Source organism: Delphinapterus leucas, chromosome 20 (genome assembly GCF_059928025.1).
Source record: "Delphinapterus leucas isolate spDelLeu-1000000601 "Yukka" chromosome 20, BTC_Dleu_Yukka2, whole genome shotgun sequence".
Lineage (NCBI taxonomy): Eukaryota > Metazoa > Chordata > Mammalia > Artiodactyla > Monodontidae > Delphinapterus > Delphinapterus leucas.
Window position 1 is genome coordinate 41,189,091 of NC_143148.1, and position 24,281 is coordinate 41,213,371.

Genomic DNA, 24,281 nt, shown 5'->3' on the forward strand with positions numbered 1-24,281 from the left:
TACCCCCAGCCTCCAGGGGGTGCCAGAAAAGGTCTCCCTTCCCCAGCCCTTAGTCCAGGCTCTCTCGCCAGGTCTCAGGACCAGACCTTCCTGTTAAGTATGGGGAGCCTGGAGTTCAAGGGGAAAGAGATGTGAACCCAGCCCTTTGGGGGCCCTTCCTATTCTCTTGTTCTCATGCTTCCAGAAGGAAGAAGCAGCCCTTACTGTTTCTCCCCATGACCTCAGCCACTCACCTCTTCCCTCATTTCCCCCATAAATGAAAACCACCTGTTCTCTTTGCCCTTCATGTTTGAGGGAGCTGGGCCTCCACCACTGCCAGCGCTTTGCCCCCAGGCAGGCTCCTCAGAAAACAAAGCAGCCTTTTCTCCCTCAGGACCTGGGGGAGGGGGGTTCAGGGAACAGCCTGAGCCCCACGGGCCCTCATCTGGGAATGGGGTGAGGGGCTGGCCATCGCAAAGCAGCAACCCTGGATTCTCTCCCCACAGGGACCTCGGTCATCCAGGTGACAGCAATGGATGCAGATGACCCCACTGTGGCAGACCACGCCTCTGTCGTGTACCAACTCCTGAAGGGAGAAGAACATTTCAGCATCCGTGGTTCTGGTCTGTGTGACTAACCCCCCCGGGGGCGGCACTGGCTTGGAGGGGGTGGAGGTGCAGGCACCGAGGGAAGCCCAGTCTGCCAGGTGTCACTGACCACTGACCACTGACCTACACCACCCTTTGGAGGCAGTCGGTACCCTACGTCAAGACAAGGTGGCTGGTGAGGGCAGAAGGAGGCAGACAGGTGCCCAAGACGTGAACTCAGGTCCAGGGGACAAAGTCAGGACCCAAGCACTGACACGAGAGGTGGAAGAGAATGCCGGTTAGCAGCTCCAGCTATGGAATCAAATGGATCTGGTTTCAGAACCCATTTCTGCTCCTCACTGCTTCTAAAGACCTTGGGCAAGTCAACTGACCTCTGTGAGAGCTAGGGCCCTAATCTCAAAACGGGGGAAGCTTATATTCACCTTGTACGGTAGGTGTGAAGTCTGAATTAGGTAACGTATAATGAGCACGTGGCCCATCGTCATTATCCACTCCACGTGACCCAAAAAACTGTAAGGACTGAGTCTTAGGAGCAAGACAGAAGTCCAGGTGGTCAGGCCTGAGGCAAGCCATCTTTCAGAGTGATGGCAAACACACAGCACAACCTACGCTGCACCAAGGCAGCCATCACTAACCCATCACAGCACTCTTCCCACTCTGAGCCTAGATGTGGCCTCAGGTTCTTGCTCAACCCAGTGCTCCAGGTGGCTAGGACCAATACTGGACCGAAGCGTTTGGCCTAGCAGTGCAGGGCATGGAGGTGGAAGGTGGTTCACCCCTGGCTCTCAGTCCTGGCTGCACAGTGAAATCACCTGGGGAGCTCTGAAGCCAGGCGCCCTATGGGTAGCGGCCGGGCATCGCTATTTTTTAAAAGCTCCCCAAGTAACACGGCTCCTGATGTGACACTTTTTGCAGGACTAATTGTCACAGCGAACAAAAACCTGGACCGAGAGAAGCAGGCCAAGTACGAGATCGTGGTGGAAGCACGAGATGCCCAGGGCCTCCGGGGGGAATCGGGCACGGCCACCGTGCTGATCTCTCTGCAGGACGTCAACGACAACTTCCCCATCTTCACACAGTGTGAGCCCCTCCCCTAGGGCCCCGGGCAGGGCGAGGGTTGGGATACTCCAGGCTCCGTGACCCGGGAGCTCTCAGAGAGGATCCTGGCATCTGTCTACCTCTCTCTCCAACCCAGGGCGGGCCTACGTCAGGGGTGTCTTTCCGGTGTTCCCCATCTATGAACACGTTCCCAAGGCTGTCCAACTGCCCCTGCCACGGAGCCCTCACAGGCCAGCAGGGAGTCACACTCCCTGCTGTGTGCCACCGTGTGCCCAGAGTCCCACTACCAGATAGGACCACTTTCACCCAGATCCCATGGGCTCAGGAAAACCCAGACCCCAGCTAGAAAATCCCCATGAGCTGGGGAACAGGGGTTCAGCAAAGCTCCAGAGCCAGGGCTGGGCTCTGACCCATCCACAGACTGATTCTCCCCGCTTTTGACACACCCTGGGTGGGCTGGGGAGGAAAGTCAGATGACTCATCTCTTACAACTCCAATGCTGACGGCTCAGGCAGAGGCTCAGCCACCCCAAGGACAGGCGGGTTTTCCCGAAGTGGCCTCCTTGCGTACGGCACAAGCTCCGGAAGGCAGAGATTCTCAATTGTCAGTTAACAGGTCCCCTAGCAAGGTGCCTGCCATACAGCAGACGCTTGATAACTACTTGTCAGGTGGATGGAAGGACAGAGCACAACCTCTTTGCCTTGGGACACAAAGTTCCAGAGGAATTACTACTACTACTACTACTATTTTATTGTGCCCGCTTCCTGTAACAAAATGTATTGGGATAGTATGGGGACAGTCGCCTCATCTATCTCATTAACCCAGTGCCCTTTGGGGCGCCTCTTTGCATCAGCCAGGTACATGTTTTCTGTGCCTGAAGACATCCGTGTGGGCAGCCCCCTGGGCTCTCTGTTTGTGGAGGACCCAGACGAGCCCCAGAACCGGAAGACAAAGTACAGCATCGTGCAGGGCGAGTACAGGGACACCTTCACCATCGAGCCTGACCCCAGCCGCAACGAGGGCATCATCAAGCCCATGAAGGTTAGCAGACCTGTGGCAGTGACATCAGATGTGGGGTTGGGGGCTCCCGGCTTCCTCAGGACTCAGCCAGGGGTTGCTCCCGGATCAGAGGCCACCAAAGGTGCACGTTCTGGGTCAGTTTGGAGCTGGCCGTGTGCTCGTGGACACTGTGACCCTGGCGCTGGGAAGGGGAGCCAGGACAGAAGGGTCAGTGCCTTAGGCTGGGCTACCCCGGAAGCAGACCTTGAGGCAAGGATTTGGGTGTAAATAGTTTACTTGGGGAGTGATCTCAGGAAGCCCCAGGAGCAGTGAGATGTGAAAAGGAGGAAAGCGAATACAGGCTCCTCAATGAGCAGGTGAACACCATGGGCGAGTGGGGTGCAGTCCCGCTGGGGACATCTGGGGGACCGTGTGGAATATGCCTCAGAGTCGCAGCAGCTGTGGGCTGATTGAGGGCTCCTGGGGGCTCACTCCCCAGCACTTTCTTCCTTTTTTTTTTTAAGATTTATTTATTTATTTAATTTATTTTTGGCCACCTCAGGTCTTAGTTGCAGCATGCAGACTCTTCATTGTGGCCTGCGGGCTTCTCTCTAGTCGTGGTGTGTGGGTTTTCTCTTCTCTAGTTGTGGCGTGCAGGCTCCAGGGCGCGTGGGCTCTGTAGCTGTGGCGTGAGGGTTCCTAAGTGCGTGGGCTCTGTAGTTTGCGGCACACAGGCTCTCTAGTTGAAGAGCGGGACATCAGTAGTTGTGGCACGTGGGCTTAGTTGCCCCGTGGCATGTGGGATCTTAGTTCCCTGACCAGGGATCGAACCTGCGTCCCCTGCATTGGAAGGCGGATTCTTAACCACTGGGCCACCAGGGAAGTCCCCTCCCTGGCACTTTCTGATCTGCCCTGGGCACGGGCCAGGAAAGCCCTGGAAGATTACAAGTGCTGGCAGCTGAAAGCCATCAGCATGTAAGGAAATAGTGAATGCCGTGGGGAGGGGGTGGCCATTGGCAGTGGCTGCTGCTGAGAAAGCAGTTGGACTGGCTGAATCCAGAAGAGGAGGGAAGGTCTGCCAGGGGCACAAACTGCTTCAGAACGGCCATGCAGAGGACTGGGAGGCCAAGGCCAGTGATGACCTGCCTCAAAGGGGACACTCCAGAACCCCTCTGCCTGAGCCAGGCCATTCCTCCAGCAGACCTCTCCCGAGTCCCTCTCTGGTCCAGCCCTGTGCTGGGGACTAGATATACCCAGAGGAGTCAGACGGCCTCCACGGTACCAAAGCTCTCAGCCAGTAGGGAGGACAGACACAGACATAAAGGGTACCCAGGCAGGGAGCAATTACCTGTGTTGGGAGGGGCAGGAATGGGTTCTGAGAGGGCATCTGATTACCTTCAGATTGGCTTCCTGAGGGGTGAATAGGAGTATGCCAAGCGGGCAAGGGCAGGAGAAGAGACTTGAGCAAAGGCACAAAGAAAAGGAATGTCTTTAAGGAGCTGGGGATAGAACCACTAGTCTGTGGTCCCCTTGATAGCAAGACTGTGGCTGATCCACTGGTTGTCCTCAATACCTGGAATTGAGCCACGGTCAGGATACACGGGAGACAGCTGAAGACAGCCAGGCCACAGCCCCTCATCTGTAAAAAGGGGGTCATCCCAGTATGACCTCGCAGGGTTGCTGTGAAAATCACAACCACGTGCTTGGCTCAGAGCAAGTGCTCACCATAGTTTTCCCTTTGCAGCCCCTGGACTATGAACGCATCCGGCAATACAGCTTCACCATCGAGGCCACGGACCCCACCATCGACCTCCGCTACCTGAGCAGCACCTCCACCAAGAACATCGCCCGTGTCATCATCAACGTCACAGATGTGGACGAGCCCCCCACCTTCCAGCAGCCCTTTTACCACTTCCAGCTGCGGGAGAACCAGAAGAAACCTCTGATCGGCTCAGTGCTGGCCGTGGACCCCGATGCCGCTAAGCGGAGCATCAGGTAAGGCGGGTGGAAGGCGTGACGATGGTGATGATCACAACACCACCCAGGCACTGAGGCTCTTAGGCCTGCTGGACTGAGTCCAGGACTCAGAGGGGGAAACTGGCTTCTCCTGGAAGGTACATGGGACATGCACAGAGGCACGACAAGAAGCCCAAGCTCTTCCACTAACCCATGTGGCCAGGTGGAATCTTGCTCTGCCCAGGCCAGCATGGTCCTGGCCATCAGAGCTTCCCGTTGTCTGCTCTACCTTGAAGGGGAGGTACGAGCTCCCACAGGTCCCGTCTGGGGAGATGTGACAGTCAAGAGAGCAGCCAACTTGACATCCATGAAACCCCTTCGCTAAACATGATTTATTACATTTGTCTTCCCAAAACCACAAAAGGAAAAAGTGTTTATTTCACACAATCAAACAACACAAGGATCTATAAAGAAAACATCATAACCCTGATTTCCAGACAACTCATGTTCATGGTGTGCTGTGGTCCTATCATGCCTTTCTTCGTGACCACACAAACATCTACATACATTTATGGTGGATTTGTCCTTTGTTTGTTTGGGGGATTTGATTGTTTTAAAATTTTTTTGGATCATACTATACCCATTTCATCACTACGGCAAGTCCCTCCCTCAGGTGTTTTTTCACTTTATATATCTTTAATGCATTCTCAAACATTCATTCTTCCACGTGAACCATAAAATTCTTCAGTTTTTAAAAAAGCATCAGAATGCTCATGAGAATTGTGTTTATATATCAATTTGGGGAGAGTTAATGTTTCTCTGTTATCAGGTCTTCCTGTTAAAGACAAATGTGTACCTCCATTTTGATCACATCTCATAAGTTTTAGGACAACTGTTTTCATGGCCATTCTATTCTAAATGGTCTATAATGATAATTTTTATTTCTTCATTGATCCAATGGTTTATTTAAGAGACTTTTTTTTCATTTACAATTGGTAGGGCATTTTTTGGCTTTGCTTTAACTTGTTCTGTGATGTAATGCAATTGTCTTCGTGTGTCTTTCTGTCCATTTTTTTCTGGAATATCTAAGCTTTTGCTTTATGTATTTTTTCTGTTCAGTTAACAAAGGTTTATAACTATTCTACCTTCATTATGACTTGTCACTTTCATCCTTATGACATTTTGTCCTCAATTCCATGTTGCCTGATGTAAAGTTTGTCCTGTTTTCATGTTACTATGTTTGCCTGAAATAAATTTTCCAACCTTTACTTTTAATTTTTTCTAGGTCATGGGCAGTAAGTTGTCTCTTGAAACTGGAATGTAATTGGCTTTGCCTTTTTTTTTTTTTTTCCATCTTTACTGGAGTATAATTGCTTTACAGTGTTGTGTTAGTTTCTGCTGTACAACAAAGTGAATCAGCTATATGTATACACATATCCTTATATCCCCTCCCTCTTGAGCCTCCCTCCCACCCCGCCTATCCCACGCCTCTAGGTCGTCACAAAGCATCGAGCTGATCTCCCTGTGCTCTGTGGCTGCTTCCCACTAGCTATCCATTTTACATGTGGTAGTGTAAATATGTCCATGCTACTCTCTCTTCATCCCAGCTTCCCCTTCCCCCCCGTGTCCTCATGGCTTTGCTTTTTAATCTAAACTGAGATGCTTTGTGTTTAACCTATTTACATTTTTCATTGTAAATGATATGTTTGATCTTACTTCTTTTATCTTGTTTTACATTTGCTATTTCTCAAACTTAATTACTTTTTTCTCTTCCTCCATCTTTGTTGTAGAGTCTATTTTTTCATGTTATTTTCTCATAGATATTTGGATAGAGTACATGCATTTTTACTTCTACCAGTGAGATTTACTTCTATCTGTAAAATTTTAAATGTTTTCCTGCACCAATATTTTCTAGTTAAAAATCTCTGTCTCTCTCTCTGTCTGTCTCTGTCTTGTCTCTGTCTCTCTCTCTCTCTTTCTCTCTCTCTCTCTCTCTCTCTCTCTCTCTCTCACACACACACACACACACACACACACCATTGCCTTCCTATATATGATCAAGATATCAATAGTTTAATTTTAATTCCTCCCAAACCAGATTTTTTTTTTACTTTATTTTGAGACACTTGTTAGATGAAGTGAGTTTTCAAAAAAATTTTTTTCAGGACCCATCTTGTGGATGATATACTTCCTGAATCCTTGCATATTTACAAATCAAAAATATTATCAATGTGTCCTAGCATTTAACTTTGTGAGAATGTCTGGGGTGAGTCTGATTTCTCTTTCTTTATAAGGACGTACCTTTTCTGTCTGGACTCTTTTTGGTTTCTTTATATAGCTCTGAAATTCAAAAGTGTCATCAGGATATAGCTAAATATTGATCTCTTTTTAAAATTACGCCTGATATCAATGACTCTTCTATAAACTTGGGCCTTTCTTCAGATCAGGAAGTTTTCTTCTATTATATCTTTTGTTATTTCTTCTGTTCTCTTTGTTCTGGAATTTTCCTCAGTATTAGAAAAATATATATTTGGAATGTTATATATTTTCATCTCTCTTTTCTTCTCTTCATGCCATTTTCCTTAAGAACTTTTCCAATTTTTACTTCACAAATTTAATTTCCTTTCAATCACTTTGTACCTCTTCCAGCCCCTTTTTTTATTTCTTCCTGGCTCTTGCCCAACTATCTTTTCATTAATCACAAAATGCGATCCAAGCTGTGGTATAGCTGATTATAGTGCCACCTGCCTCAACTGTGAAAGTGCTGTTGATGGAGTCTCAAGTACCACCCTCAGCCCAGTGATGGCAACACTGCCAACATCAAAGGGATTATCTCACTACTCTGACTCCCTCTGGGTGGTCAAGTGCAATGAGCAGTTAGAGGAGGAAGGGGGATGGATGCAAGGGACAGATCCTGAAGGGTCTCATCTGTCCTGCTGGGGAGTTTGGACTCAGCAAAGAACAACGGAAAACCTTGAAACTCTCTCCCGTGGGCAGATACTCCATCCGCAGGACAAGTGACAAGGGCCAGTTCTTCGGAATAACCAAGCAGGGGAATATTTACAATGAGAAGGAGCTGGACAGAGAAGTCTACCCCTGGTGTAACCTGACAGTGGAGGCCAAAGAGCTGGATTCTAGTGGTGAGTGGCCCCATTTGCCAGGGGACCTGGGCTCCTCTCCTTTTCAAATCATCAAAATCTATCATTTTGGGTCTCCAGAGGTACTATAAGCACCCGCTGATGCACCACTTGGTTGGGATGCTATAGCGCCTCCATCCCCAAGTGTGGATGGACCAGCTGCATCCACGTCATCTGAGACTTCGTTAGACGAGCAAAACATCAGGCCCCAACCCCAGACTGAATCAGAATCTCATGCACACTACAGTTTAAGAAGCACTGTTCCAAAACAGGCTGCCAGATGTCCCTGTGATGAGAATCACCTGAGGCACCTCTTAACCACAGAGCTTCTCAGATGCCTCCCTGGAGGTTTTGGTCCAGTGCGTCAGAAATGGGGCCAAGGAATGTGCACTGAACGAGTGCCGTGTGGTCGTTTGGAAAAGGCTGCTTTGGAGGGTGTTTATATGCCAGTTAGTGGGCTGAATTCAAAATCTGAAGCAGTTTCCAACTCCAAGACTGTTAGATTCTCCAGAAATTAGGGTAACTGCTGCCAAAGGGAAAGGCAAGTATCGGAGTTGTGCACTCTTAGCCTCTATGAGAAAATCACAACTGTCCTCTGGGAGAAGGATCAATATTCCCACCTCACACAGAGAGCACAAGGGCCCAGAAAGGGGGTGACTTGGCCAGGGCCCCACCGGTGCTACCCTGAAGGGCCCCTGCTTCCTGCTGGCAGCACGTCCCCCACCTGGCAGCCAGGTCAGCTTCAATGGACTCCTGCGTACTGTCCAGATCAGTCTTTGCCCCTTTCTTCCCCATCTAATCTCACTCATACAATTTTTAAATCTTATAGTAATAGTTTGCTGCCCATTTTAAAATACGGAAAACACAAAAAAGGAGAAGAAAATTATACCCTCATATTCCCACCGTACACAGATAATTACTGTTAGCACTGTAGTGTACTTCCTCTGGTCTTTTTACGATATGTATTTTTATACAAGTGAGATCATAATACTTGTATAAATATCATATCCTGCATTTTTACTTAACCTTATTCCAGAATCATTTTCTCATGGTACTAAAATATCTTTTTTAAAAAGACTGTAATTTTTAAAATGTAATTTACCTGGGCATTGCAAACAGCCACATAGTCCATTCTTTTAAACTGACGTAATTTATTAATGCAATCTCACTTAGATCGTTTACCTTTTCAATTATTTCATAATTAATTTATTTAAATTAGTTGGCTTAAATTGCTGAATTGATTTAATAATTACTTAATTGATTTAATTAAAACCTTTAAAAATACACTTCTGTTGTTCACCTTTTCGATTCTTACAACTAATTCTTTAGCAAATATCCTTGTGCTTGAAGCTTTACCCCCTTCCTCTTCCACTCCCTTCGACCAGGAGGCCATCCCTGGTCTCCCTTCCAGATGTCCATAACCCCCTCTTCCTGCAAAAAGAGCACCCCTCCAGGACTCCCATCCATATACATTCTAATCCCAGGGCTGGCACCTGCTGAACCCACTGTAGTGATGAGTCCTTTCCCCTGCAGGGACCCCCACGGGCAAAGAATCCATTGTGCAGGTCCACATCGAAGTTTTGGATGAGAACGACAATGCCCCAGAGTTTGCCAAGCCCTACGAGCCCAAAGTGTGTGAGAACGCTGCCCAGGGCAAGGTGAGTCTAACTCAGGTGGGAGGGCAAGGCAGCGTCCGCCTGGGGCAGGCCGAGGGGCAGCACCTCCCAGCCACGGTCAGCCGGCATTTCACTAAGTTTAATGTAACTTGTACAACAGCCTTGAGGAAAGGTGACATATTCCCCACAGAGGGTGAAACTGAGGCTCAGAGAGAATGTGTAGTGAGTAGATTGGCGGGGAGGTGGTGGTAGAAAGAGTGGCTCTGTGGAGACCATTTAGGTTAGTGTTACAGGTGAGAGGCAGCCACGGTCAGGTCTAAACCCAAAGTCCCTCCCCATCACTGAAACCCCGGCCAATCCAACACCGCTAATGACCGGCCCCCATCTTCCACCCTCTAGCTGGTCGTGCAAATCTCGGCAATAGACAAGGATATAACACCACGAGATGTGAAGTTCAAGTTTTCCCTGAGCACTGAGGACAGCAACTTCACCCTCACGGATAATCACGGTGCGCCTCAAGGCAGTCAGGCTGGCTCTTGGGGGGCTCGGGGACGGGGTTGAGTCTTGAAGTGCCAGGGTCAAGGACCAAGCCACTGAACTGGGGGCAGGCCCTCAGTGGGGCTTTCAAGTTACAGGAGGTTTTGTACAATTCCCACCACATACCTAACTGGTCTGTGCCATGGTCAGGGCCACCCTGGCACACTGCTAAGTCCACATGGCCGGCCCTTCCCCAAAAGATGCTCAGGTTACTGAGGAGCACAGAACAGATATGCGGTGTAGACAGCTTGGTTCACAAACCAGCCAAAGACTCCTTCCTGCGCTCAGCACAACTGCAAATTGCTCTATGACACAGAACTTTGAGGTTGCTTCCAAAGAGGCAAAACTGGACATTTGAAACCCGAAATGCCTAGGATACAGTGTTTTAATTTGGCTACAATGACTACTTACCAGCAGGTGTCCTCGGGACAGGATCTGGTCCACCAATCACAGCCTAGAGAGCCCTGTGATGTCAGTAGCGGCCAATCAGAATTTCTCATGTGTCAGCGCTGAGTTGACTGAATTCCAGCCAAAAGCAGACAGGCTTCCATGGCTTCTGCACCTTCCTGAGAAAAACACAAAAAATCCCCCTTGGGTCTAAACAGAACAATCCTTCACCCAGAATGGGGTGGAATCCCTGCCCATCCCTAACTGGCAACACTGTGGTTGGTGAGGATCCCTGTATAGAAACAGCCATTGCCACCTTTGAGGAAGGTCAGGGAGTGGGGTCCCTGAGAGCGAGAGGCAGACCCAGGGGATCAGCCACAGACTCGTCCTTAAGGAGCCTCCTGTGGGACGGGGATGGTGGCTATGATGCGTGGACAGTCAATGACAGACCATTCAACATTCCGCTGTCTTTAGTAGTAAATAATATGGAAAAAATACCCGTCACCCCATCCCCAGTGCCCACCTCAATCCTGCCTCAGAGGAGGGCTGCAATGGAGAAGAAAGCTTAAACACCAACCCAAAGACACCCCATATGTGACCAGGAGACTAGCTTGTTGATCTCAGATTCACTTAGAACATGAATGTCCTGCTACAATATTAAATGACTATAGTGAGAAATCTCTAATTTCCCTCATACAGTGTCAGTGGCCATATTGTTATTATTTTCAATTATAAGAGACATGGCTACTTAATAATGAAATGTAATTGGCTTCCATTTGAAATCTAAAAGATGGCCTCCTTTGCTTTTGGCTTCCTGAGTGTGCCAACCCCGCACAGCTAGGTAAACCCTGGAACAGGGAGTCCCTGGACCCTCTAACCATCATCATCTCCTAGGAGCCAACAAAGGGCAGATTATCCAGCCACTGAATCAGAAAGGCGGGAGAGGGGAGGGGGAAAAGGAAGGAGGAGTGGAGGGGGGCGCTTCTGAAAAGCCAGCATGTTAAAAAATCTCCCTGGGGAATTCTGTACATGGATTGATTGGAGCTGAGAGGGAGAGCCTATGTTTGGGCCAAAGCACATTCTCAATTCCAGCCTGACCAGGGAATCCTCAATTACATATGCAATCATTCCCTCAGTGCCCCAGGGAACTGTGCATTGTTTTTACTTTCTAATGGATTTTCAGGGATAGCAAAAACAGCCTTAGAAGTTAGCCGATGGTAAAAGACTTTTTAAGACTTTATTTCCCCCTGATTGCTCATCAAAGCTTGAAACAATGCGTTAATTAGCTGACAGTCACCTTTTATTGAAGTAGAGTTAGGGGTCAGGCATATCATTTGCCCACAGAAACAGAAAGCAAGGGTTTTACATTCTGGCCAAGTCCTTCTTAGAGGCTAGGTCGAAGCAGCTGCCCAAAACATGCCCTCTCTGGAGGAACAGACCTGCGCTCAAATGGCTAAAACCTGAGGCAGGGGGTGCCAAGGGCAGAGACACAGCCCAGGCAGCACGTGGGCTGGCGCAGTCACCAAGGGCTTCCTGGAGGTGGCAGGCAGCGTGGATGAGAGGATGGGCACTCCAGGCAGCAAAGCCTGACTCCGAGGACTTGGTGTTTCCAGATAACACGGCCAACATCACAGTCAAGTACGGGTATTTTGACCGAGAGCGCGCCAAGGTCCACCACCTGCCCGTGCTCATCTCGGACAACGGGAGGCCAAGCCTCACAGGCACCAGCATGCTGGATGTGACCGTGTGCAAGTGCAACGAACGCGGCGAGTTCACCTTGTGTGAGGAGGCGGCCGCCCAGGTGGGCGTCAGCATCCAGGCGCTGGTAGCTATCTTCCTCTGTATCCTCACCATCACAGGTCAGTGCCCAGGAGGATGGGAGGGGCACTGAGGGGGCTGCACAGGAGAAGGAAGAGGCCAGGGACCCAGGCCCAGCCCCGCTTCCAGGCCCTAGTGCAGGCCTGTGCTAGGTGTAAGCTTCACCTCCTTGGGTGCCTAACTGTGGGGATGGCGGAGGACGGGGGGGAAGAAGGGGGGACTCAAGTCTCCTTCCCCAGTTTAAAATACTTTATATATAACATTCACTCATTCAACTGACATATTTTGAGCACTTATTGTGTGCCAGGCACTGTTCTAGGCATTTATTTATATAAAACCTCTTCTGAGGGAACTCGCCGGCGGTCCAATGGTTAGGACTCTTCGCTCTCACTGCAAAGGGGCCGGGTTCAATCCCTGGTCAGGGAACTAAGATCCCACAAGTCACACCTGCTTTGAAAAAAGAGGATCCAGTTCTTCTTTTGGAGAGAAACGGAAAGTTTAAAATTTCTAGTTTAGATTATCGCCAGTGGTTTTCTTTCTATTTTTAGGATTTCTCCAGACTTGATATCTCTTTTCCTCTTGTTTGGGCCTCAGAAATTTTAGGAGCATTTTAGGCCTTGCCTTAGTTTGGGCTCCCCAGGAAGCAGACCCTGGGACCAGGATTGGGGTGCACATGGTTTATTTGAGAGGCACTCCCAAGAAGCCCCAGAAGGAAGAGGGGGAGTGAGACTGGAAAGGTAGGCAGCCGATCAAGGGCAAGGTGTCACACAAGCTGCCACCATGGGACACTGGGGCTTCTTCTCACTGGAGACTGGGTGGCGGCACTCACAGCCCGTATTTTTCCAACGATGCCCACCAGCTGATGGTGGGGCTCCTCCCAGAGGTGTAAGCTCTGCGTTTCACCTGGGGCAGGGGCTGGCCCTCCAGAGGAAGCCCTTGGGTGGTTAGAGGTCACCCTGTGTACTACAATGACAGGACTGACCGGGGGACACGGTGAGGGACCCGCATCGTCTGCTCCAGGCCTTTCCTGCCAGCGGCTTCCCTGAGGGGCCCCCTGGCAGTGCCCCCACTTCTGGGGCTTCCGTGGCAAAGAGTCCAGACCCAGATTTTCCTCTCAATAAAAATTAGTAATAATGATATACTGGCATCACCACCACACACAGAATTGCACTTAACCTCGTAGCCACCTTATCAAATATAAACAGAGCAGAGGAGTCATCACTTCCATTTTATAGGCAAGGAAACAGAGGCTCAGAGAGGGCATCCTGGCTTTTCTTATGTACGGAACAGTTCGTTAAGTCACTCGAGGCTAGAACGACAGAGTCTAGGGATGCTCTGAGCCTACTTCTAGGAGCTCTCTGCCCCACGTGGTCCACTCCTCCTAGGGGCTGGCAACCGTCATGCAGTCACACACCTCAGAGCTTTGAGCAGGGCCAACATCACACCGCTGCCTGATCATGGGACTCTGGGCATGTCACTCAGCTTCCCTGAGCTCGGTTTGCTCATGTAAAATGGGGTATCAATACCTACTTTGAGTAAAAGAACATGAAAATGTGCCAATACCATGCCAGCATGTACACAGTAGGTGCTCAAGAGTAGCTGCTGCTACTGCAACGGGTGCCATGTCCACCAGCACCGCCAAGACCCATCGTCATCATCATGGCTCAGAATCCCTGCACTCCGAGTTCCAACTCCATCCCTTTCCCCATCTCTGCCCCAACCTCTGGCCTCCTGGCCTTTGGACAAGACACAGAAGGATTTGCCACAGTGGTTAAGAGGAGGGAGGAATTGAGGATGCGGGTAGATGGGGAGGAGAGTGGCAGGAGATGAATGAACTTGAGGGAGGCCCGCTCTGTTGCTCTCCCCCCAGCCCTACTGTGGCCAGGACACCAGCAAGGATGGATCCTGGGTGGGGGGTGGGGGGGTGGAGATGACTCTGGAGTGGGAGTGAGGGTGGACCCACCAGGTGTCTAGACCAAACCAAAACTTCTGCATTGGCCCAGCTGTCGCTGGGAGCTGGGCTGGCCCAGGGATGCCCAGGGAGGAGCGGAGGGTGCAGGTAGACCTCAAGGCGGGGGTGTTGGGGGGAGTCCCCCGGTCTGCTGGGCCATGGCTGACCGCCCTGGCTCGCTCGTTCGCAGTGATCACCCTCCTCATCACCCTGCGGCGGCGGCTCCGGAAGCAGGCCCGCGCCCACGGCAAGAGCGTGCCGGAGATCCACGAGCAGCTGGTCACCTATGACGAGGAGGGCGGCGGCGAGATGGACACCACCAGCTACGACGTGTCGGTGCTCAACTCGGTGCGCCACGGTGGGACCAAGCCCCCGCGGCCGGCGCTGGACACGCGGCCGTCCCTCTACGCACAGGTGCAGAAGCCGCCGCGGCACGCGCCTGGGGCGCACGGGCCCGGGGAGATGGCCGCGATGATCGAGGTGAAGAAGGACGAGGCGGACCACGACGGCGGCGGCCCACCCTACGACACGCTGCACATCTACGGCTACGAGGGCGCCGAGTCCATCGCCGAGTCCCTCAGCTCCCTGGGCACCGATTCATCTGACTCGGACATCGATTATGACTTTCTCAATGACTGGGGGCCCAGGTTCAAGATGCTGGCCGAGCTGTATGGCTCGGACCCCCGGGAGGAGCTGATGTATTAGGGGACCGCGGGCCTCTGGGCCTGGGTAGCTCAGGCTAGTCGGACACGGGCACTGAGCCCTCCAATCGTAGCACTCATGTCCCAGCCTAACAGCCCTTCCTCATGGGTCCCAGAGACCTCACCATCTTGGATGGCAAAATCCAAGTCCCTGAAATGTCCAGGAACGTATTTCAGTGATGGCTACTCCCAAAACGCTGAAAAACACCAGGCTGGTGTTCTGTCTGGGCTGAGACATCCACATAACCCTGTCACCTGCGACCACGGGTCCAACTCAGAGACTTTCTCAGTCTTCTCAAAGCAGATTACGCTCAACTGCCAGGCGGAGGTCTTCCCCTGAGGTCCCTGAACCCCTAGTGGGGGGCGGCTGGGGGGGGGGTCCTGGTGCCTGTCACCTGGAGGCAAGGGGCTGGTTGGCATGACTGTGGGGCAAGACTCTCTGTAGCCCAGTCCCCCAGGAGACTGGGCCCGCCCCCCAGGCCTGCCCTGCTTTAGCTTCCTCACACCCTCCCAAGACCCCCAGCATTCTGCAGCCTCTCCCCAGGCCTGTCAAAAGGAAGGAAGGGCCTCTTGACATCTCCCGACCTTGGGTCTTGAGGTGACCTCGCTGGCCTGCCATGCCTGTAACTATGCTGTACTGGGTACTGAAAATTCATCCAAGGTCAGGGAAATGGCTCGTTGAACTTTAAAGCAACTGTGAATTCATCCTGGAGGGACAGTGGAGACCAAACGAGACCACAGATCATAGGGTGAGGGCCACCTCCACACCCACTCCCTCCAGAGAGGACCAGGAGTCGCTGTGACCCCAATTTGACACTCACGACACCCCTCCAGTTTTGCCTGGGAAGTAGGGCAGATGTTTCCGGAGCAGAAGACCTCTCCCTGCCTCGCCCGGTCACTCATTCATGCTCTTTCTTTTTTCTTTCTCTCCATCTACTCTTGATCTCTTGACTTAGAGGCACTTAAGGTGTGACCCACATCAACTCTGGCCAAAGTCCAAACCCAAACATGACTGCGCAACACAGCTGTGTCATTTGCCTTTACACCTCGTTGTTGCCACATCTCAGGGAACCCCAGCAGGGCCCCATCCCTACAGAAGGCAAGGCCCCTGCTCAGGCCCAGTGGTCACCTGTTCCTCTTCCACCTTCAGCCACGTACGGAACTTTCCACTGCAAACACACCTTAGGGAAGTGGCATCACTCAACGGGGGTGCGGGGAAGGAGGCAAACTCTCTGACTCACCATTTGTCATGGACCGAGGTTCCTGCTCTGGGCAAGGCCCCTCAATTCAGGGGACTGTAGATAACACTGACTTTTTATTTTTAACCAATAACAAGTTTTTCATATATTTTTTTTTACTAATAATACTTATACATTTCTAGCTCTCACAAACATATAGAATAGGGTTTTTGCATAATAAGCAGGTTGCTATTTAGGTTAACAATTTTAATTCAGGTTTTTTAGTTGGATAAACAAATTCCTGTAACCTTCTATTTCCTATCATTGTAGTAATTGCCCTAGTGATAATGACTATATATATATTGGCTACACTGGTGCATGGGACATACTGTATTTTTTTATAACTAAATAAAGAAAAATCTTGAAATACTTCTCTTTCTAGAGCTGAGCGAGCTCATGTGAAACACAAGCACATACACCACCACCATCATCACAGGAACCCAGGGTGCAAGGCGACATTTGCAGTCAGGATTTCAGAAACACACTGCAGGAAAGTGATTGCAGCAGAGGGACACCTAGTCCATCCGGGTCTCCTCTCAGAGCCCCATGCCTTCCCTCAGCCTCTGTACGCGGCCCCCAATCCCACCCCGACTCTACACAGCAGGCAGGGCCTCTGGAAGCTGGAGCTGCCACACATTTTCCAACTGAGAAATGAACCAGACGAGTGATATACATCAGCAGTGAGGGAGGAAATCAATCTAATTAGCTGGTTGACAACAGTGATTGAGCGGCTGGCATTTAGTGGGGTGTGTGGACCCCAACATTGGGGTCCTGCCTGGAAAACCTCACATCCGAAAATGAGAACAGGAAGCCTCTTTGCCAGACTTAGGACTTGAATTGGGTAGGTGGGAGATGAAGCTCACTGCAGCAAGGCCCCCGCTCCTTCGTTTCCTGCAGCATTTCCGGGGCAGTGTGACTCCCAGTGATGAGATTTTGCAAACTGTGCTCTGGATGAACACTTTCCTGGAGCTCTCAGGGGGCAATTTGTCTTAATTCCAATTTTGCTCTAATTTCATTGGGATTTCTTTTTTGAGCCATTGGTTATTTGAAACGTATTGTTTAATTTCCAAACATCTGTGAATTTTCCCAATTTCCTTCCATTATTGATTTCTAATTTCATTCCACTGTGGTCAGAGAACATAAGTTTTATGATTTAAATCCTTGTAACTTTACTGATACTACTTTTATACCCTAACATATGTTTTATCCTGAAGAATGTTCCATGTGCACTAGAGAGGAATATGTATTCTACCGTTGTGATGGAGTGTTCTATAGTGGTATGTTAGTGTTGTTCAAGACTTTTATTTCCACACTGATCTTCTGTCTAGTTAGTCTATCAATTATTGAAAGTCTAATGCTAAAATCTCCAGCTATTACTGTTGAATTGTATATTTCTCCCTTCAACTCTTGTCAGATTTTGCTTCATATATTTTGAGTCTCTGTTGTTACGGGCATATAATCTTATAATTGTTATATCTTCTTGATGGATTGACCCTTTGAGCATTATCAAATGCACCTCTTCACATCTAGTCACAACTTTTATCTTAAAGTCTATTTTGTCTGATATTAGTATAGTCACTCCAGCTCTCTTTTCGTTACTGTTTACATGGTATATCTTTTTCTGTCCTTTTCTTTTCAACCTATTTGTGTCTTTTAATATAAAGTGTGTCTTCTGTGAACAAAACATAGTTGGATCAGGGCAGTTTATCCATTCTACCAATCTCTCTTTGACTGCAATGTTCAATCCTTTTACATTTAATGTAATTACCAACAAGGTAGGGTTTATGCCTGTCATTTTCCTATTTGTATTCTTTGGCTTATGTCTTTTTTGTTCCTCTATTACCCCATTATTGCCGTGTTTATGTTAAATAGATATTTTATAGTGTACCGTTTTAATTCTCTTGACGTTTCTTTGACTATATTTTATGTTTTTTTCTTAGTGGTTCTCCTAAGGATTATTCTTAAAATCTTAACTTGTAACAATCCAGTTAGAATTTGTACCAACTTAATTTAAGTAGTGTACAAAACTTTGCCCCTAATAGATCCACTCCCTCCCTGCTCCTTTGTGCTATCGCTGTTGTACATATTACATTTTTATACATCGTATGCCCATCAACATAGATTTATAATTATTGCTTTATGCAGTTGTCTTTTAAATCATATAGGAGGGAAAAAAGAGTTACAAACTATATATATACTGCCTTTTTTATATAAATGTATTTATTTTATTTATTTATTTTTGGCTGCATTGGGTCTTCGTTGCTGCGTGTGTGCTTTCTCTAGTTGCGGCGAGTAGGGGCTCTTCTTCATTGCAGTGCTTGGGCTTCTCACTGCGGTGGCTTCTCTTGTTGCGGAGCACGGGCTCTAGGCGCGCGAGCTTCAGTAGTTGTGGCTTGCGGGCTCTAGAGCACGGGCTCAGTAGTTGTGGTGCAGGGGCTTAGTTGCTCTGTGGCATGTGGGATCTTCCCGGAACAGGGCTCAAAATCGTGTCCCCTGCATTGGCAGGCAGATTCTTAACCACTGCACCACCAGGGGAGCCCTATACTGTCTTTTATATTTACCTATACAGTTACCTTTATCGCTGATCTTTATTTCTTCATGTGGATCCAAGTTACTGTCTGTTTTCTTTCATTTCAGCCTGAATGATCCCTTTAGTATATTTTGTAGGGAAGGTATGCTAGTGAGGAATCTATTTTATCTGGGAAGTCTTGATTTCACCTTTATTTTTTGCAGGATAGTTTTGCTAGGTATGGAATTACTGGTTGATAGGCTTTTTCTTTCAGCCCTTTGCATGTCATCCCACTGCCTTCTGGCCTCCCTGGCTTCTGATGAGAAACTGAGTGTTAATCTTATTGAGGAAACGTTTTATGTGATAAGCTGTTTCTCTCTTGCTGCTTTCAATATTCCCTCTGTCTGTGATTTTCAACAGTCTCATTATGATGTGTCTAGAGTTGATCTTAGGAGTTCATTGAACTTTTTAGATGTGTAGATTAATATTTTTATCAAATTTGGGAAGTTTGGGACCATTATTTCTTCAAATATTCTGTCTCTTTCTCTCTCTCCTTTCCTCTGGGACTCTCATTATGCATGTATTAGGATGCTTGCTAATGTCCAATGGGTATCTAAGGCTCTATTAATTTTCTTTTTTCTGCTCCTCAGACTAGATTATCTCAATTAACCTATCTTCAAGTTTGCTGACCCTTTCTTCAGCTAACTCACATTTGCTCTTGAGGTCTTCTAGTGTATTTTCCTTTCACTTATTGTACTTTCAACTCCAGAATTTCTATTTGGTTCTTTTTTATACCTCTTTATTGATATTCTCTATTTGTTGACACACCACTCTCATACTTCTCTTTCATTCTTTAGACATGGTTTCCTTTAGTTCTTTGAAAAGATTCTAAATAACTGGCTTAAAGTACTTGTCTAGTAAGTCCAACCTTTGGGTTTCTTTAGGGATAATTTCTATTGAATGCTTGTTTTCTTGTGAATGGGCCATTCTTTCTTACTTCTTGGCATGTCTCATAATTTCTATAGAAAATTGGATATTTAAATAATACAATATGGCAACTGCAGAAACCAGATCCGTGACCCCCAGAGTCTGTTGTTGCTGGGTTTTGTTGCTTCTGCAGTTTGTTTAGTGACTTTCCTAAACTAATGCTGTAAAGTTTGTACTCTTTGTTGTGTGCGGTCACTGAAGTCTCTGTTTGGTAGTGGTCAGTTAGCAATTGGACAGAGGCCCTTAAATGCCTGGAATGAATAAGTCTCTCAGCATTTGCCAAGGTGTTCTGTATTTTGGGGAACTCCTCTGATACTCAGGCAGGCAGTCTACAAATCTGCCTTAGCCTTAACTTTTTGTTGCACAGAGCCTCCAGGTCAGTCAGAGGTGAGAGCTTAGGGCCTTCCCAGGTCTTCTCTGAGAATGCGCACATCCCTGCACATGTGAGTGGCCTTTTAGGGTCCCAGGAATATGCCAAAGTTTTTCAAAGCCCTCTGTGGACAGCTCATGCCCTAACTTTTCCTTTAAGACTTTTGGTTAGCTCCTTGTTTGCCCCAGTTGTTATCATTGCCTCAGGCAACTGTGATGTTAAATGACTGCCACTGATTATTTTCAACAAATGCCCCCAGGAAAAAAGGCTTGCTTGCATTAAGCAAGCTTCAAGCCAGGTCAAATAAACACAACCTTTCAAGGGAGGTCATCTAGGGAACCACCAGATGGGTCAGATGATGACAGTTACCTGGGAAATTGAGCTTTGGAGGAGTTGCAATTCTGTTTTTGCTCCTTCCAGTGGCTTCCAGGCTGCTGATTTTCACTGTTAATTGTGGAGCTACTGGGTTTCAAGGCTACTACAGGACTGGAGAGAGGGGAATGGGACTATGGAAAGTTAAAACACTACAAAGTTCACTATTCTTACCAAGATTTAGCTGATTGTTTTTAATGAATACTCCTTGGATTGTTTCAAGCCTTTGCTTAATTTCCGGAGTTCTGAAAACGTTGATTTTGATCATTTTTTTCCAGTGTTCTCATTGCTTTTATGGAAGAGAGGATTTCCTTATTCTGCCATTTCTGCTGATGTCACCCCCTCAGGATGGTTTTTGTGTTCTATTTTCCTACTTGTCTGAAGTGCCTGCCCTCTGAACTCACAGTTTTCCAATCCCTGGAGCCCATGGGATCTCTTCACTACTTCCTCCTCCAAGAAGCCTCTCAGGCAGTCCCAAATCAGGCAGTCCCTCTCCCTCCAACCCTCCCAGAGGGGCCCAGCTCTGAGCACTTTGCCACCCTGGCCACATCTTCTCTGACTCCTATTTACCCTGAGGCGGGAAGAGTGATCCTCATGACAGCTAAGGGCTCACCTCTCAGTCTGGAACCTTTAGTGGACACCAGGAAAGGGCACAAACCCAGTGCTCCCTGGAATCTGCTTACCACACTGCACACACCTGCTCGCTCCATGGGCCCCCCCACCTGGCCAAAGTGGGCAGGAGCCGCAAAGGCTCTGAGCCCTTCCCCAGTTCAAACCTATGAAGCCAGCATGACCTTCCTCATTTCACAGATGACTAAAGTGAGACCCAGAAAGGGATCTTTCTGGAACTCTGCCTTTCTGGGAAGGCCCCAAGCTCTCTTCTCTGGCTGACCTTCAGGCTCTGTGCAATAAAAAGTGGCCAGAGTCACACAGCGAGTTAAAGAGAGAGTTGGGAGTAGCACCCGCCTCCTGGCTCCCAGGAAAATGTGGATCTGTGGGAGACTTCCTCAGACCTGGGGGCTTGGAGGGTGGACCAAGAAACATCATCCACGCCCATTGTGCTAGTCATGGAGAAAATGACCACTAGGGGGTGCGCGGCCTCAACACGTGCTCAGGACTCGATAGCATCCCGGGGATGGAACACCACGGTATCCTGACACAGACCTCAGGTTCCAAGGGGCCTGGACCTTGGCAGAACCCAGATCAGAGAGGCAACCATGGGGTCTGGCCCCACAACTCACTCTGCACCTCCCCTCCTGTCAGTCTCTGATGGGGAAAAGAAAGGCAGGTACCTAGTTCCCCATAGGTACCTGTGGCCTCCAGCAGCACTGATGACAACAGAATCTCAACTAGAGGGAGCAGCTGGCCCTGGCTGTGGGATCCCTGGGCATGTGCACCCCATTATCCTTTCCTGCACCAGGGCCCCCTGCCTCAGTGTCCACACTCAGCCCTCCTGCTCTGCTACACCCTGCTTTCACCAAGCCAATCCTGGAGCATCAACTCTGGGCCAGAAAGAGCAGCCATCCTTGAGCACCCTGGTTCCAGGCATCGTGCAGGTCAAGAATCCTTACCATAAATTCTACTGTCCTCGAAATGATAGGTTGAATCTCTGATCTTCACAACCAAAACTCCAGACCACCCAGCAATTCCCCTTCTAAGGACATAGCCTAAGAGACAAGTACAGCATGTATCTGCCACAGTGTTAATTTCAGGTATATACAAATCAAAAAAATAGGAAACAACAGAAATGCCCAATAATAAAAGACTGTAAGGTAAAATATGGCAGGATCCATAAAACAATACTGGCAGCCATTAAGTCGTGACATGGTGATCTTGAGTTGAACTCAAGGTCAAACAAAAAAGCTGAACTCAATGCATTATTTACAGTCAGATCTCAACTTTTTCTAGCAGATATCCATCTCCAGGCTTGGGAATTATGAAAAATTTTTCTTTTTAATTCTGTGTTTCCCAAATTTTCTATAATCAGCACGCATTATGTTTATAATCAGAAAAGAATGTTATTTTAATGTTAACTTGTAAACACTTCCTTCTCATTGAAAAACAGTAAATTTGATAAGCAAAGTTTGTCCCCACATATCATTTAAAGTTTTTGTTTTTTTAAAAAAAACGTTTTTGGTTTACTATCTATTAATGCAACAGATACTTTTTTTAAATTAACTAATTGCTTTTGAACCCAGCAAAACAAGTTGCTGATTTTTTTTTAAAATCATTCCTTTGAACTTGGTCCTGTGGGATCTTCATCTCTTAGCCTTTGGAGTTTTTTAACCCCAGATTTCCAGCAACTTTCTGGATCAGAGCTATTATAGTCCATGGGATGAGGAAAACCTGGTTTTCCAGCCAAGTGACCCCATAGGATTCTGCAATGCACAGAAATATCCTAGGGACTTCCCTGGTGGCGCAGTAGTTAAGAATCCACCTGCCAATGCAGCAGACACGAGTTCGAGCCCTGGTCAGGGAAGATTCCACATGCCATGGAACAACTAAGCCCGCCCGTACATCACAACTACTGAACCTGTGCTCTAGAGCCCACGAGCCACAACTACTGAGGCCACGTGCCACAACTACTGAAGCCCACACGCCTAGAGCCTGTGCTCTGCAACAAGAGAAGCCACTGCAATGAGAGGCCCATGCACCGCAACGAAGAGTAGCTCCCACTCACCACGACTAGAGAAAAGCCCGTGCTCAGCAACGAAGACCCAATGCAGCCAAAATTAATTAATTAATTAATTTTAAAAAGAGAAATATCCTACATTACTCTTATACTACATTACTCAAACATATAAGAGAAAAAGCTGAGACCAATTTCCCATAGTCCATCCAGAGACCATCTGGGGATGTCTCGGAAAGCTGAGTGTCCACCAACTCTCAGGGACTTCACAGAACTTTGCAATGTGCTTTTGTAGCATAAGGTGTAGGAAGTGCCGTTAACCTCTGATGCTCCTGAGTAACGGTTGCTGGTGGGATGTTTGATGATGTTACACAGGAAGCTGTGCAAAGGGGTTTTGTTTTCATATGGGACTCTGAGCAGGAAGTGAGTCTTTACATCAAAGGAAGAAAACGAAACTCTACCTTTGAGCCCAGGGAACCAGAGAAGGCTTTTCCTGACTGAGCAGAGGGAGACCTACAGGCATACGGTGCTCGGCAAGAAACAGAAAAAACCCTGCCTGGGGCATCACATAAAGCAACCAACATTTTGCAGAGTGTAGAGAATAACAAAATGTGACCAGGGGCTTTTTTTTTTTTAAACATGCACACGGTACAGCCATACAATTAAATACTATTGAGTAATAGAAACACTGATACATGCAACAACTTGAGTGAATCTCAAATGCATTACACTAAGTGGAAGAGAATAGATTTAAAAGACTACATACTGTATGATTCCATTTATACAACATTCTGGAAAAGGCAAAACTACAGCAACAGAAAACAGATCAGGGTTTCCAGGAGTTGGGGAGGAGGGATGGTTTGATTAACAAAGAGAAGCTGCATGAGAGAGACTTTTCAGTATCTTAATTGTGGTAGGGGCTACATAATGTGCATTTGTCAAAATCATAGAACTATACTCCAAAAAAGTGAATGTTACTGTATGTAAATATTAATTTTTTTTTTTTTTTTTTTTTTTTGCGGTACGCGGGCCTCTCACTGTTGTGGCCTCTCCCGTTGCGGAGCACAGGCTCCGGACGCGCAGGCTCAGCAGCCATGGCTCACGGGCCAGGCCGCTCTGCGGCACGTGGGGTCTTCCCGGACCGGGGCACAAACCCGTGTCCCCTGCATCGGCAGGCGAACTCCCAACCACTGCGCCACCAGGGAAGCCAAAAATTTTTTTAATTATTAACAATTTTTTTAATGGAGAGATATTTGATCAAGGTCTTACTTTAAAAGTGATCGATTTATTGGTTACTTCACTGGTGTGCAAGGTCCAGGTACACACACTTACTCGTTCCTTCTTTCTAAGTTATCTGTTGAACAATGTGCCAAATTCCCTTCATTCTACTCCTGCCATTTCTTGAAGCCCTCTCCTCCTCTCCTCTTA

At 48.1% G+C, this 24,281-nt stretch overlaps 1 protein-coding gene and 1 pseudogene across 3 annotated transcripts in view; one reads left to right on the forward strand and one right to left on the reverse strand.

The window, feature by feature from the left end:
• The window catches only part of CDH5 (cadherin 5), a 35,729-nt gene extending 19,376 nt beyond the window's left edge, over positions 1-16,353 (forward strand). For both annotated transcript variants that reach the window (XM_022583538.2, XM_030761102.2), the window contains exons 4-12: positions 486-602; positions 1,503-1,667; positions 2,500-2,687; positions 4,390-4,640; positions 7,599-7,741; positions 9,272-9,396; positions 9,754-9,862; positions 11,892-12,137; positions 14,238-16,353. In XM_022583538.2, the coding sequence (XP_022439246.1) occupies positions 486-602; positions 1,503-1,667; positions 2,500-2,687; positions 4,390-4,640; positions 7,599-7,741; positions 9,272-9,396; positions 9,754-9,862; positions 11,892-12,137; positions 14,238-14,752 (1,859 nt within the window). In that variant the 3' untranslated portion in view covers positions 14,753-16,353. The remainder of the gene's footprint in view (positions 1-485; positions 603-1,502; positions 1,668-2,499; positions 2,688-4,389; positions 4,641-7,598; positions 7,742-9,271; positions 9,397-9,753; positions 9,863-11,891; positions 12,138-14,237) is intronic.
• Positions 1-24,281, reverse strand: part of LOC111179682 (large ribosomal subunit protein eL33 pseudogene) — a 482,236-nt pseudogene that overhangs the window by 411,553 nt on the left and 46,402 nt on the right. Inside the window, exon 3 of the transcript XR_016390866.1 lies at positions 10,303-10,457. The product of XR_016390866.1 is annotated as a large ribosomal subunit protein eL33 pseudogene (transcript). The remainder of the gene's footprint in view (positions 1-10,302; positions 10,458-24,281) is intronic.